The sequence below is a fragment of the Triticum urartu genome, chromosome 4, assembly GCF_003073215.2.
Source record: "Triticum urartu cultivar G1812 chromosome 4, Tu2.1, whole genome shotgun sequence".
NCBI classification, from domain to species: Eukaryota; Viridiplantae; Streptophyta; class Magnoliopsida; order Poales; family Poaceae; genus Triticum; species Triticum urartu.
This window is the reverse complement of record NC_053025.1, coordinates 34,766,471-34,781,828: the sequence shown is the minus strand read 5'-3', so window position 1 is coordinate 34,781,828 and position 15,358 is coordinate 34,766,471. Positions and strand designations below refer to the sequence as shown.

At 44.6% G+C, this 15,358-nt stretch overlaps 3 protein-coding genes across 3 annotated transcripts; all 3 read left to right on the top strand.

The window, feature by feature from the left end:
• Positions 1-309: 309 nt before the first annotated feature.
• Positions 310-867, top strand: LOC125550483. The gene has a single exon (XM_048713490.1). It carries the CDS (start codon positions 436-438, stop codon positions 727-729), a length of 294 nt encoding a protein of 97 aa, XP_048569447.1. The 5' UTR covers positions 310-435; the 3' UTR covers positions 730-867.
• A 182-nt stretch (positions 868-1,049) lies between these two features.
• On the top strand, positions 1,050-5,820 carry LOC125550482 (lariat debranching enzyme). The gene is made up of 10 exons (XM_048713489.1): positions 1,050-1,536; positions 1,689-1,805; positions 2,326-2,483; positions 2,985-3,106; positions 3,285-3,478; positions 4,289-4,471; positions 4,560-4,678; positions 4,783-4,922; positions 5,178-5,258; positions 5,513-5,820. The coding sequence occupies exons 1-10, from the start codon at positions 1,288-1,290 to the stop codon at positions 5,614-5,616; spliced, it is 1,467 nt and encodes a 488-aa protein (XP_048569446.1). The 5' UTR covers positions 1,050-1,287; the 3' UTR covers positions 5,617-5,820.
• Positions 5,821-8,009: 2,189 nt separating this feature from the next.
• Positions 8,010-14,142, top strand: LOC125550481 (COMPASS-like H3K4 histone methylase component WDR5A). The gene is made up of 2 exons (XM_048713487.1): positions 8,010-8,774; positions 13,565-14,142. The coding sequence occupies exons 1-2, from the start codon at positions 8,112-8,114 to the stop codon at positions 13,871-13,873; spliced, it is 972 nt and encodes a 323-aa protein (XP_048569444.1). The 5' UTR covers positions 8,010-8,111; the 3' UTR covers positions 13,874-14,142.
• The last annotated feature ends 1,216 nt before the right edge of the window (positions 14,143-15,358 follow it).

Below are 15,358 nucleotides of genomic sequence, written 5' to 3'. Positions count from 1 at the left end.
CCGTTCGCTGGCCGTTGAGCCCGAGCTCGTCACAAAACGGGGTGCGGCCGTGCCGCGTGCGCGCCCCGTGCCCCGCCCGCTCCTCCCACGGGTTCGCGCCGCGAGCCCACCGGACCCCGCTGATACCACGGGCCACCCGGTCGGACCTTCCAACACAGCCCACTGGTTTCCCCCGGGAAACCCCGGGCGGCACGCGCCCCCATGCCGACGTGGCGGGCCCGCCCTATCCGATCCAACAGCCACGTCACGCCCATCCCTCTCGAACGGACGAACGATCAAAGCCCGCATTCCCCCCATATAAATACCCCGAGGAAGCCAAGAAGCAAGCAGAACTGCATCCCAATCCAATCCATCCCAATCCAACCTGATCCAATCCAAGATCGTCGTGGTCCTTCTGAAAAGTGTCGGTCGAAGCGGATCATAGCTTGCTAGGCGATGGCCCCGAGCGCGTCGATGCTGTTCCTGAGCTACCACCAGCTCCACCACGGCCCCGCCGACGCGCCACACGGCAAGGACGGCGCCGGCGCCGGCACCGGCGGCTTCAGGTTCGGCCTTGGCAATGTCTTCTTCTCCCTCGGCGTCCTGGCGCCGAAGCGGCGGGATGCGGCGGGGCACGAAGGGAAGGAGAGGCCGCGTCGGGCCGGCGGCGAGGAGGAGGAGGAGGATGAGCCCGCCACGCTGGCGAGCAAGTTCGACGAGGCCGTGCGGCTCAGCTGCTGGTCGTCCTGAAGCCTATCTTAATGAATTTCCGCGTGCTCCTGTAGCTTCTGCCTCTTTGGCCGTTCAATCATGTGCCGTGCCGATCGTTGACAATGGCAGCATATGTGTAGATAAAATGTGACTGTGCATATGAATTTCCCTTCTTTCTTTCTTGCTGTGTGAAATCCTGGGTAGTACTGATTTCTGAATTATCCCGATCATAAGATTTGGTATACATGGGCTCGATGTCGTCGTGTCCTCACGCTGCTAGCTTCTGAACTTGGAGCGTCCTTGAAAAGGATAATTTTCAAATCCTATCCAGAATCGCCTAAACACCATTCTGAACTGCTAAGTGGGTCTATGAACTTGCAAAGTTTGTCCCTCGTAACGGTGAATTTGCGTAGTTTTCTTCACGCTCCTCGTCTCCTCGACATGAGCTCGCCATGGATAAGCATTGCCAAGAGACCAGTAACACATTTGAAAGTACAAAAGAGATCAGTAGCAGTACGTTACGATCTTATCCCTCGACCTTTTCTTTTTGCCTAAGATCCCTTGACATGATTCACATTTTTTTCTTTTGAGGGGGACATGGTTTACAGCTGTGGGCTGGCCACCAGTGCTGAATCCGGCGGACAACAGAGGATTCGGCCCACAGCTCTAACTGGGCCCGTGGGCCACCAGAAATTCTCCCCCAAACTTTACTTAACCCCCTGCCCAACCGCGAAAAAAAGAACTCGACACCCCCAAGGCCTCACCCAACCTCTGCCACTGCCGCTTCCCCCGGCGTTCGTTGCCCCCTCCGACCAGCCGGCGCACCCCGCACTGCACGCCATGAAGGTGAGTGATCAGACGAACCTCTCATGCTCTACGTTTCTCTGGATGCAGCCGTATGTGCCCCGAGTACCGGTCAATAGGTTTCTGGTTCGGGGAGTTTATGCGGCGTGCAGGCCACGTGCTCGACGTAATGCCTCGCCGGGTGTCCTGTGCAGATTGCGGTGGAGGGATGCATGCACGGGGAGCTGGACAAGGTCTACGACACGATGCAGCGGCTCGAGGCGGCCGAGGGTATCAAGATCGACCTCCTCATCTGCTGCGGCGACTTCCAGGTGCGCTCAGGCTGCAGGCAGTCCCCTCTGCCCACGCTCCTTTATTGGAGCTGGAGTTTGTTTTTTTCCCCTTGAATACATTGCGAGCTTACAGTTTGTCTCGACGGTGGTGTATGCTGTTTTGCATCATGTCGTGCACGCACCTGCTTGGGACATGGGATCTGTCTGGTTCACAATGGCCTAGCTGCTGGCTGGTTGTTTGTTTGAAGTTAACCTAACATATCTGTTACTCGTTGGAATAGATAGTTGATCTGGCTAGGGTATCACAGCATTTTCTAAGTCTACCACACACTTCCCTTGAATTGAAATGCTGCAATATTTGTCTTACTGGGTCTGGTCATGCCGGGCCCTTTGTTACGGAAATATATTTATCTTACTGTCCTTAAGAAGGTCATATCTGGCTCGGTTCTATGGAGCATGGACAAGTTGATTTTTCACATGGTCATAGTTTAATGTTCGGTAGTAATTCTATGTACGTGTTGACATATTTCACATTCTGACATTGCACCTTTTCATGCAGGCTGTAAGGAATGAGAGTGATTTACAGTGTGTAAATGTCCCACCAAAGTTTCGTACCATGAACTCGTTTTGGAAGTACTACTCTGGGCAAGCAGTTGCCCCATACCCAACTATCTTCATCGGCGGGAATCATGAAGCAGCCAATTATTTGTGGGAACTGTGAGTCTCTGTCACTTATGCCCCACACAACTTTCAAAATACCAATCCGTGGTTTAGTTTAGCTGTGGGACCTTATTCTATATTTTCACTTTGTAGGACAATAACTAGAATTTGCATGTAAAAATTTAGGAAGGATTGAAGCACAGTAATCTGAAAATTTCCATGATATTTACTCAAATTTTCAATCTAAAAAAAATTCTAACTGGGACAAGGATGATCTATGTATGGAAGTGTGTTGTCCAATAACTATTCATAGAAACATCGGGATGTAAAAAAAAGAATTAAAGGGAGAAAGGCATTGTTTTGAATCTAAGGCTGTCCCTTGTTTTGAACTAATATCTGCTTAGGAGTTTAATAACAAGTAGCTCAACAGCTTTCAGTCATTGGATACATTGATTTACTCAACATATTTGAGTATTGTTGTTCAATGATGAGGTGTTGTCTTGCTTATTGAAAAATGCAATGCCTGCTGTTTTCTAATTGTGGTGTAACCACTATCAGGTACTATGGAGGATGGGCAGCACCTAACATCTACTTCTTGGGGTTTGCTGGTGTTGTTAAGTTTGGAAATATTCGAATTGGTGGAATGTCAGGAATACATAAGCAACATGATTATTACCGAGGCAAGTTTATTAATATCTTGCTTGGGATACTTTGTAGTTTGAAGTTTTTTTTTTTGTTGCATCTAGAGGTTATTGTCTAGGGAGTAGAAGCCTATTGAAGAAGGATCCTAAACTAGAACTGTAAATTTCATTAGACCCTGAACAAAGCATTCGGAATTATTATTGCCAATCTATGCAGGACACCATGAGAGGCCTCCATACGATAATGCTACTATACGATCAGTGTACCATGTAAGGCATTACGATGTTCTCAAGCTAATGCATGTGAAGGAGCCTCTAGATATATTCATGTCACATGACTGGCCTCTTGGCATTACTGAATATGGAAACCGGGAGAGGCTCCTTCGAGAGAAACCGTTCTTCAAAGAAGAGGTAATACCAAGTTGCCAATTGACATAGGGGATTATTTTGTGTTACACATTTGTTATGTCCGCGTAGTACACGACCCACCCAGCGCCAAGTTAGGGGGAATATTCCAATGATTTATTAATTTGGTAGTTTATCCTTTAAATTAAGATCTATTTTAGCTTGGGCGTTAAGCCAACTAGACATAAGATCTACGATTTGTTCTTAGATTGGATTGTTAGTCCTCTATAAGGAGAACCCTCTGTGAGGAATAGAGCCAAGCAAGAATTAGAAGAGTGGTTCTTCTATCTTGCCCCTGGAGTGAGAGCCTTCCCTCCTATCTACCTAGATCCTAGTACGCAACGCATTCAAACCATTGCAACTCTCTATAACATATGCCTTTCATTACTCATCATCCACCAACCTTGTGAAAATGCCTCAAGGGAGTGTGTTGACTTTATTGTGTGACAATGTCACATTTTGAGTCAAAGCCAAAGAATAATATAATAAATAAGCGATGCCACATTTTTCATGATAATTACTGCAGTGAAACAGTTTCCAGTGTTGTGTCAGCATCTGTGATCAGCTAAGGATTGTTTCTCTCTCCTTTTTTTGCTAATTAATCTTGTAAAGGTACACTAGATAAACCTTAGTATTTTAGCTAAAAATGATAATGTTAATCCCTATGGCATCAAGTTTCGTATGGTGAGCTGATGACTACTGTGGTCTGACATGCACAGTGTTTGATTGAGACTACTTCCTCAAAAATGGAATGCTGCATGCTTCCCTACACACATATCAAACTATTGTTAATGTTCTGTTCTCTTGTCATTTCAGGTCAACGAGAGAACATTAGGCGGTGAATCTGCAGCAAAATTACTGAACAAATTAAAACCACCGTACTGGTTTTCAGCTCATCTTCATTGTAGATTTCCAGCTATCATTCAACATGGTGAGGATGGACCTACGACTAAGTTTCTTGCTCTTGATAAGTGCCTTCCCGGGCGGAATTTTTTGCAGGTACTACTATCTCCTCTACCACAGACATTTGAACCACTACAAATAAGTTCCTTGCACATATTTGTTCTGAGATGTCAATCAATTTTAGGTAATAGACATTCCATCCAATCCGGGACCATATGAAATTCAGTATGATGAAGAATGGCTTGCAATAACACGGAGATTCAATAGTGCTTTCCCCTTAACTCGGATGCCGTGTACAATTCGGTTGGTGCATAAATTGTCTTGTTTGTTTGTTACAGTGTAATGAATATTCTGAAAATATACAATAAATGACAAAGCTGGAGTAATTCAATTGGCTTATCTGACAGGAATGAAGAACTTGATATTGAAGATGACCGGCAGTGGGTTAGGAGCAAGTTGAATGCTAGAGGGGCTAAGACATTTGATTTTGTCCAGACTGCTCCACCTTATGATCCGTCCAGGCCAGTTTATAATCCCCCCATAGCAGGTAAGCTTTAATAGTCATGTCTTCACTGTGAGCCATAAATATTATGGATTCTACTGTCGAAATGTTTCTTGATCTTGAGCTACCATACAGTTTTCCTTTAGTTCCACAATTTCATCTTATGTCACAGTTCATTGCTTTCATTCTAGTTGTTTTTTGTATTTAAAGTATCACAAACTAGTATCTGATTCTAAGCATTTGAACTCTTTCTTTGTCAAACTTCTGATGTGTGCTTTACATGGTTCTTGTGCTACACAGTTCCTTGCAGAAACCCACAAACTGAATCATTTCTCCAGTTTTTAGAACTCCCATATCTGCTGGACTCGTCTAATCCTGGCGGTATGTTTCTCTCTCTCTCTCTCCCTGATAAATGCTTATGGCTGTAGCCTAGTCTCTTTTGTGGTAACATCTAAACTCTGAGTTTCATGCATTCTAAGCTAAGAACTGGCTGCTTGTGGGTCTGACCTAGTCAGTTTGCACTTCATCAATATTATTTTCGTTTACGCTCACTCAAACTATTTGTTACCAAAAGAAGAACAGTTGTTCTGCTGTGGTTATACTTTGTGATGACTTGTGGTTACTCATCTTGACAGGTGCTGATATAAACGTATCGAGCTCTCAGGCAGCACCTGCACTTGACAACGACGACATAGAGCTCCCCGATGAAGTTGAAGACGACGAAGATGATGAGGAGTGAAGCACTTAAAGTAGTGGATTCGTTGGAGGTTTAACTAGGACAAGTTCTGTTGTATATCCCTGCGTCCAGGGTTTTGTTGCCAGCTATGTTGATGGATGTCATTACCTCTGTAGAGCATAACTGCAGAAGGAAAACTAACTTGTAGACCGCAGTACCATACAGTAACCTTGCTTGATTACGAGGTGTAACTGGAGTTATATGCTAGCACAATGCAGATTTTTTTAGAGATATTACGTTTTTTTAAACTAACAATGTCAATCTTTTATATTCTAGAGTAAAGAAACTGCAAAGTTTTTTTGTCGACGAGTCTTTGGTCTCATATATATATATATATATATTTTTCAGAACAATGATTAATTTTATTAATCAAGTGAGGAGATTGCTATAGATTGAGGAAACCGAAACAAAACAAAGCACATACATATTCAAAAGATATCAAAGCATTTGAAATCACCAAAGTTCTGCTAAACACATGTTGATAGTCTATGCACACGGTAAAAACCTACAGGAAAGCATACTTGGCTAAACTCAAAAGGTTTTGAATAGCAGCATGAGCCCAACAGGCCAACACTAGGTGTAAAATCTTGTACCATTGAACGTACCGTAACCGGGTACACTCCTCAAAAGACAAGCCATCAAGATGTTGATTCATCCTCAAAAGACAAGCCGTCAAGCTGTTGATTCATCACCGAACCACTAAAAGGGACTAAATAGGAGAAACTAAAACATTGCTAGCTCCTCGACATCGCCAGTGAAAACACAATGGGATGTGGATGAAGGACGCATGAAAGGAAGACCCTGATCGTCGAAGATATGACGGGAGGCCACATGATATGAGGGGAACCGACGTAGATGATTGTGGAAGACCCTGATAACGACGATAAGTTTTTCTTATTTCTTATTTTTCCCCTTTTTGAGTCGAGACGTCTTCGATAAGTTACTGCCCCAAATTGGTATCAATTTTTTTTAAGGGATCAATCTTACTTTTAGAATCAACTGGTACAAAAATTTCTTTTTTAGTAGGTCAAACTAGTTTTTTTCTTGAGGGAAAATCTAGCTCTCTTTACTATTCAATGGAATGGGGGTACAATAGCAATGTCTAGGGAGTTCAAGAGCCACAAATGGTGCCCATATAACATAAAGATAGTTGTGAGCTAGATCATGAGCATGCATATTTGACGTCCGATCTTCATGTGTAAAACAAACTTCATGAAAGTCTCTCATATGTTGATTGATCTCCATGAGGACGGTAAGGTAGCTAGGTTGGAATCCGTTGTTGATGGGCTGACCACTTCTTAACAATCATATGCAATGATGTAGTGTTGCAGCCGCAAGTCTGCTGCAAGGGCAAGAGCTTCTCTACACACCAGGGCTTTGAAGGTAGTTGGGTCAGAAATACTTGGACAAGCAACCATTGAAGGCCACTGATATGCGCCAAAAGTGCAACAGATAGGGCCACCACCCCTTGGTTCTTTGACCTAGAAACAACTGCATCAACATTTTATTTTCATCATGTGCTAGGGTGGAGGATCCATCTGCGACAAATAGGTCGAGTCTAGTGAGCTCCCACTGGATCCTGGGCATGTGATGAGATGATCTCCAAGTCGGCCAGGAAGCTACCAATAAAAGAATATACGAGTAGAAGGCTCTAGAAAACATCTTCATGAATTGCCTAATCACTTGAGAGAGCATAACAATTATCATAACCAAAAGATCTTGCAAGTTTTCTATTTGGGTTTTCCATAACTGAGTTTCCAGAGGCACAACACTAAAGGGGCAAATTTATTAACGAGGTCTAGAACCTCTTTGACTGTCATAGCTTTTTGCCAAATCCACGATAGTTCCAACATAGAGTTTATCCACATTCACCCGCACTATTGCTATCCATCATGTTGCCTCAGGCGGTGGCGCTTCCTCCTGCTCGAAGACGACGTCATCCAGGTCCTCCTCCCGAAGCGCCAATTCCTTCATCATTGCCTCTAGCTCGATCTGATCAGATTTCCCTAAGCCGCATGGATCGATAATAATAATAATAATTCCACGGGCCACCCAAACCCTAGTCTCCATTGATCTCTAGAAACTCAACGCCAAGACCGGAACGCGATCCAGGATCGCCCCTTAGTCAGTCCAAGCAGTTGAGGAAATGGAGGATCAAGGTCAGGGAAACATGATCTCTACGCCGGTCGTCCCCACCAAGAGAGGAACCCTAGCGAGAGGGGAAAAAGCTCTGCATGTATATGTACATAGTGGTATCAAAGTATGCTCTGCTGTGCAGTTGGTAAAACAAATGAATTGGGCCGTCTAAAGTCGCCAGCAGATATCTGAAGCCCAGTCCATACCGCCATAGCCGTCTAAAGCCCACCGAAACTCCGGAGCTTCGGCACGCGTCCCTCGCCGTGGTTCCCCAACTCAACAGACCACCGCACCGCGCCGCAGCGTCGCCAAAGGGGAGGAATTACAAAACCCCAAACCCTTTTTCTTTCTGGTTCGCGGCAATGGCGGCGCCGGATGCAGACGAGACCCCGGCCTCCCCGGGGTACGCCCTCCGCGCGACCCTCGCCGGCCACCGCCGCGCCGTCTCCGCCGTCAAGTTCTCCCCCGACGGCCGCCTCCTCGCCTCCGCCTCCGCCGACAAGCTCCTCCGCGTCTGGTCCTCGGCGGACCTCTCCCTCGTCGCCGAGCTCGAGGGCCACGAGGAGGGCGTCTCCGATCTCTCCTTCTCCCCCGACGGCCGCCTCCTCGCCTCCGCCTCCGACGACCGCACCGTCCGCATCTGGGACCTGGGCGCCGGCGGCGGCGCCCGCCTCGTCAAGACCCTGGCCGGCCACACCAACTACGCCTTCTGCGTCGCCTTCAGCCCCCACGGCAACGTGCTCGCGTCGGGGTCCTTCGACGAGACGGTGCGCGTCTGGGAGGTCAGGTCTGGCCGGAGCCTCCGCGTGCTGCCCGCCCACTCCGAGCCCGTCACCGCCGTCGATTTCGACCGGGACGGGGCCATGATTGTGTCGGGAAGCTACGACGGGCTCTGCCGCATCTGGGACGCAGCCACCGGGCACTGCGTCAAGACCCTCATCGATGACGAGAGCCCGCCCGTGTCCTACTCCAAGTTCTCCCCCAATGGCAAGTTTGTGCTTGCATCCACCCTTGATAGCACCCTGGTAAGTTATTCAGAATCTCTCCTCATAGTCTTATTGTAGAGAACATTCCAGCTCGCAGCATATGTGAAATTGCAATTATGTTGTTATTGAATGTTTGATTGTTCTCATAGCTAGGTTAAACATCAGTAGTTGACATTTCTTAGCTAGGAAGAACATTAGTAGTTGCAATAGCAATGGAACACTACAAGTACATTTTTGGGGGCACAAGGGACAGAGTGCCACAAGGAAACGAGGAGGGGATTAAGGCTTTGAGGTTGTTAATAGGGCTGATGCAGGCACTTAGTCCAGAGCACACTCCATAAATTGGGGACTTATGTCGGTGCTGCTTCGCGGAGTTAATTTTTTACATGTTAAGTTCCCCTTTTAATGCCTTGGCACATTGCTGTTGCCTTGTGACCATGAGGTCACGGGTTCGAGTCCTGGAAACAGCCTCTTGCAGAAATGTAGGAAATGGCTGCATACAAAAGACCCAAAGTGGTTGGACCTTTCCCCGGACCCTGCGCAAGAGGGAGCTATGTGCACCGGGCTGCCCTTTTTTTAAGCTCCCCTTTTAATGAGGCTTGCAAGCTCAGTTAATCTCAGCCATAGCCTGATGATCTGCCTTAAAGTTATATCAGTTCCATTAAGTCTAGCCTTGGGAGTATGCAAATTGGGAGTCCCAGTGAGGTGCCACCAAACAAGGTACTCTTTGGGTTGGAGGTATTAGACCCGCCGTAATACTATTTCTGTACTTCACAGCATGACGTGAACTTGAACTTGCAGTAATATGTGATTTTGCAATGGTGAAGATGTGAGTGAGTGATCTGCATATTGTTCGGTCTGCACTATGCTAAGTAGGGTTGGAAATTTTCTGATTATGTTGGAGTTAGTGCTACCATTCTTCCTATACTCAAGAATATCGAAAAAAGCAAAGCATGGCTTGTTTATAATTTCTACAAACTGCAACATTTTGTAGTGTTGTTTGCAATCTTGAGATGATACAGATGAGGGTAATACTCCCTCCATCCTGAATTACTTGTTGCTCAAATGGATGTATCTAGCACTAAAATATGGTGCTAGATACTATTTGTTTTTGTCTTCATTCGACAACGAGCTTGGTGGGAATATTTCTGTTGAGAAATGCAGAAAGCTCGAAATACAACTTTCATTCATGATTTGATTTTGATGAATTGTGTGGTGATTGTTCTGGTGATAAAGATTTGTTAGGTCTTTTTGCAGTAAATTGACATGGCTGGCTGGGACATCAATCAGTAGTTTGTTTCTTTTGGCTGTATGCCTGTTCTCTGTTTTGCAACTGCCTGGTATAGTCATATGATTCTTGAGGGGGGGGGGGGGGGGGGGCGGCAGCCCCAGTGCATGTTAGCTCCCGCTTGCGCAGGGTCTGGGGAAGGGTCCGACCACTTTGGGTCTATTGTACGCAGCCTTTCCCTACATTTCTGCAAGAGGCTGTTTCCAGGACTTGAACCCGTGACCTCATGGTCACAAGGCAGCAGCTTTACCACTGCGCCAAGGCTCCCCTTCAGTCATATGATTCTTGAGAAGTAATTAAATGTGTGGAATTGCACATAGCCAACTGTCTTTTCCATTTTAGCATAAGAAGCTATTGATACTTTTTTCGGGCTTCAATATACTTTGGTAGTTTGCCCCAAAAAAGATACTTTGGATAACTAATCCTTTTTTATTCATTATCTCCTTCCACAGTTGATGTGATCACAATCCCCTAGAGGTAAGTATTGTAGATGCTTCAATGATTGTGACATGGTGCTGGCGTAGATTTGCACTTTCTTTGATATCACATTGCACAGTGACTGTGTAGCGTGCAGTGTCAATTTTTGTGACATCGCTGTAGTCACAGCTGAGTTGAAGGTCACAACCATTGTTTATAAGGCGGTAAGGTGACCTAAGGCGAACACCAACCGCCCTGATGCCTAAGCGCCTAAAGCGGGCAGGGCGCCGCCTTGCCGCATAAGTGTCCAAGGCAGGACGCCTTATAAACACTGGTCACAATACTAGTTAGGTGCTTCTGTTCTCTTGTAGTGCTGTGAGTGCATACATTGAAGGACAAGATAAAAATTATTTGGGAATTGTTATATTAGTGGTTATGTTAAACTCTTGCCATGAGCGTAGATGGGCTGGAATTTTATTTTTAGGCAGGGGGAGGGGGTGGGGGTGGATATGTAAGTGGCAAAGCCTACATGAGCTAGACATTAATAATAGAGCAATATCTGTACGTTGTCCTATCCTGCAAAAAGTTCCTTGTTTTGAAAATAAATTGGACCCTGCTAAGATTTCCGAAAAGCGTTTTTTTAAGAAACCCAAATCTCTCAAACTTGTTTTATTGGTAAAGATAAATGCTTCAGCAACTGCAGGATAGCCATAGGCACACAACTACCGCAGTGCAAGAAAACAAATGAGTGTTTGGGGCTGTCGGATTTTGGGTTTGATCCGCTGTTTAGCAATTTGTTGGTTCTTCGATATTTTCCATTCTCGGCAATGGGACCTGCATACCACAGGTCAAATGGGAAAGGGGTGTTAGGTAGTAGTAGGATTTAATTTATTTTTCCCTCTCAAAATCCAAATGGACTCTGTATGTTACTTAATCAGCGTCCACCTGTATGGCAGGTTTGATATGTTACCCCGATTATTTCTGATAGTAACACTTGTTTTAGGTAGGTAGTAGTTGCACATTCGAAATGTTTGCTATTGATATCAAATTGCTATTGATATTGATATCAAATTCAAATTCACGAAGTTATCTAGGTACTTTCACTATCCAACTAATTCCAATGCTTCCTTCCTAGCCATGTTGCCATTATATAGCTGCCGAGAATTTGAAAACTTCGTGATAGAATATGTGATGGGCATTAATAGAGCAATAACTGTACCTTGTTCTATCCTGCAATTTTTTTCTTGTTTTGAAGATAAATTGGAACTTGCTAGGATTTCGAAAAAAAGGGTGTACCCAGTGCTGAAAGCTCCCACACAAGGTGGGGTCTGGGGAAGGGAATTTCTAGACAGCCTTACCCTTCCATAATAATTTTGCAAGGAGGTTGGTTTGAGCCCAGGATCTCCGGGGCACAAGTGGAGTGACTCTACCACTGTGCTAGGCCCGCCCTTCTTGCTAAGATTTCCAAAAGGCATTTTTTTAAGAAACCCAAATCTCCCAAACTTGTTCTTTTAGTAAAGATAAATGCTTCAACTGCAGGATAGCCATAGGCACAGATCTACCACAGTGGAAGAAAAGAAATGAGTGTTTGGGGGTGTCGAGTTCTGGGTTCAATCCAATCCATTCTTGAGGTTGGTTCTTTGATATTTTCCATTCTCAGCAATGGGACCTGCATACCACAGGTCAAAATGGGAAAATTATGTGAGGTAGTAGGATTTAATTTATTTTATCCCTTCCAAAATCCAAACGGACTCTCTATGTTATTTAACCCGGGTTCACCGGAACGGCAGGTTTGGTAGATACATGTTACCCTGACTCTTTCTGATAGTAACACTTTTTTCGGTAGGTATAATTGCACATTCGAGATGATTGCTTGCTAATTGCTATTGATACCAAATTCACAAAGTTATGTAGGTACATCCACTATCTAACTAATTCCAATGCTTTCTTCCCAGACATGTTGCCATTTTATAGGCTATAGCTGCCGTGAATTTGAATTTTTTTTGTCATTTTGACCTATCATTTCCTGATGTAATAGTTATTTCTAACATAAGTGAGGCCTGACCCCAGCAGGAAAACAGAAAATGAAGTGCTGGTTTAAAGTCCGCTAGGCGAGACCTGACCCCAGCAGAAAAAACAGAAAATAAAGTGGCGGTCCGAATCCACTTTGTCAAAATAAATTAACAGACTAAGTTGTGCCGTTAGAGGAGGAGGAGGAGGGGGGCATGAACTATCCCCAGTGTTTGACCACAGTTTGAAGATCTTGAGTGAGATTGTCGAGAGCAGTTCCTCATTTTTGGGTTGTGAGGGTTTCTCCGTGTGGAAGTTCATTTCTTTTAGGGTTCATTTATGCCTAATACATTGAGGTGATAAATGACTTCTATCATGCTATGCCCTTCAGTCATATATGTAGGGGCACCAAAATTTCTGGTGGCAGTCCTGACTGTTCAATAGAATCTGCGCCTCTTGCATACAATTCTTGCAAGCAGTTCTCTATAAAGCTGAGCTGGCCAATCAGCAGGACCTTGTATATCTTTACAGCATGGAGATCATAAACCATGTTTTTCACCAATAGGATGAAAAGAAACTAAAAGAAGCTGTTTCTGTTAATATTCTTTTACATTATATAAGATTCTTAAGGGTGAACGTAGCGGAGTGTCATATGAATCAGACCCAGGAGAGAGTGCCTTGACCCATGCCACCATCCCTGCTTTAAGAAGACCATTTTCTGTACTGCAATCGATTATACGTGGTCCTCTTCTAGTAGTTTCATATCCTTAGAGTACTACAATGCTCTAGCTATTTTGCACACTGGTGTCCTTTTAACGTAGGCATTGCCATATCTGGTGTATGTTCCTAGATAATTTTGGCCTGCTCCTTATCATGCTTGTGGACCACTCCATGCATATTTGCATAATTTCAGATAGCTTATGATTTTACTTCATTGCCAAGTCATAGCTTTAATGTGTTTTTGGGTGGATTATTAAACATATTACAATAACCCCTATGTTTGTAGTGGCATCTGTAAAAAAAAATCAACTGGTCTTTTTTCAGTGAGTATCTAGCAATCTACCTTGATGAACTTATCACAGGATAACGGCTCACATATTGTTCATTAATGCAGAGGCTCTGGAATTTTTCGGCTGGGAAGTTTTTGAAGACGTACACTGGCCATGTGAACACAAAATACTGCATTCCGGCAGCATTTTCTATCACCAACGGCAAGTACATTGTGAGTGGCTCGGAAGACAAGTGTGTCTACATGTGGGATCTTCAGTCGAGGAAGATTGTGCAGAAACTGGAAGGGCATACCGACACGGTCATTGCTGTGTCATGCCACCCTAAGGAGAACATGATTGCATCAGGAGCTCTTGACAACGACAAGACGGTGAAAGTTTGGGTTCAAAAGGACGGAGACCAACGAGATGGGTAAGCCAGCTTATTTTCTTGGTTGTCATGTGACCTGACTGATGATGGTAGCCAGGTTATTTACTTGGCTCCCTGAGTAATTATAGATTGCTGCAGTGGAGAATGCGATGCTCCTGGGCTGTGTATTTTCGTCTTGTGTTGCCTTCGCTGCTGTGCGATTTGTAGTGAAATTAAACTGTTCCAGAGAGCCGTTAATGGGATGGTTGTATGGAAGGCTGGACAGAGGCAATGCTTAAACTTTGTTTAACTGGAAAAAACAATGCTTGAAGTTCATTCGAGTCCTTAGATGTTAGCCATCCTGAAATGTGAAGTTGTTTTGCAATTTCATCATGGGAACCTTTTTCTTTGTGGGCATCATGCCACCATCCATCCTGGATATAGCTTCATTGGAGTTCAGCAGAGTTCATACCCTGTTGGGCTGAGAAAATGAGTGGGCTTTCATGTTGAAATAGTTCAGTAGGCTGACTTGGGCTTAGCAGAAAACTAGCCAGTGAATCTGCTGAATCGTCTTCTAGATGATGGCAATGTTTTCTCCACACACAAAAAGGAGAGATGGTGTCAATGTTGTTGCAAGTTGCAACTAACTTTTGGTTTGACAGCAAGAAGTTTGGTGGTCCATAGACCTAGAGGAAGCTAGAGCATGGGCCGCTTTCAGATAACTAGATAACATTGTCGTTTTTCCTTAATAAAAACTGTCCTTTGTGATGCATCCATATATACATTTTAACTGTAGACTGAAATTAATTTACCTTGATAAAAATCTACCCTCACCAAGCACATATAATCGAAGATTGCAATGATCTTGCAACTGGCCTTTTCCTTTTTTCTTTCTTTGAGATAAACTGGCCTTTGTCTTGCATCAAACGATTTGGATGGTCCAGTAGAGGAAGACGATAGGGCACGGACCATTTTCAGATAATTAGATGAGGTTTTCGTTGTCCTTTAGTAAAAGCTGTCCTTCATGATGCAGCAACACAAACATCTTGAACTGTAAAATGAAATTCAGCTGTATTCCTAGTTTTAAACCCATCTTAATTGGCAAAAACATGCCAATCGTCCTGTCATCTCACTGTACAGAACGAGTGGAAGGAATTATTGGCATGAGACATAAACAACACACGCCCAAACATCAGGAGGAGAACAATTCTATACGCATCCCAACTCTCTTTCTGACCAATTCCGCTTGATTTAACCCCGTAATCAACTCATTCTTCCACGTTCATCACATTGCTGCTGCCCACAACTCCTCATCCAGCTAAGCCACTTGTCTTGACCCCGCTGTAACCTAATTTCTGATGTGATTGCTGTCCATTTCACGGCGATGACTTGGCATTCTTCTCGAGCGCGGAATCCAGCTAGATATCGTCGAGGCTTTCGCGGCGCTAATTTGCTAAATTGTTTACATCAAATCTTATGAGCCGGCGCCTTTCCATCCTCAGCAAGCAACGCTGATTGGCGTTGCTTAGCTAACCAACCATATGCATGTGCC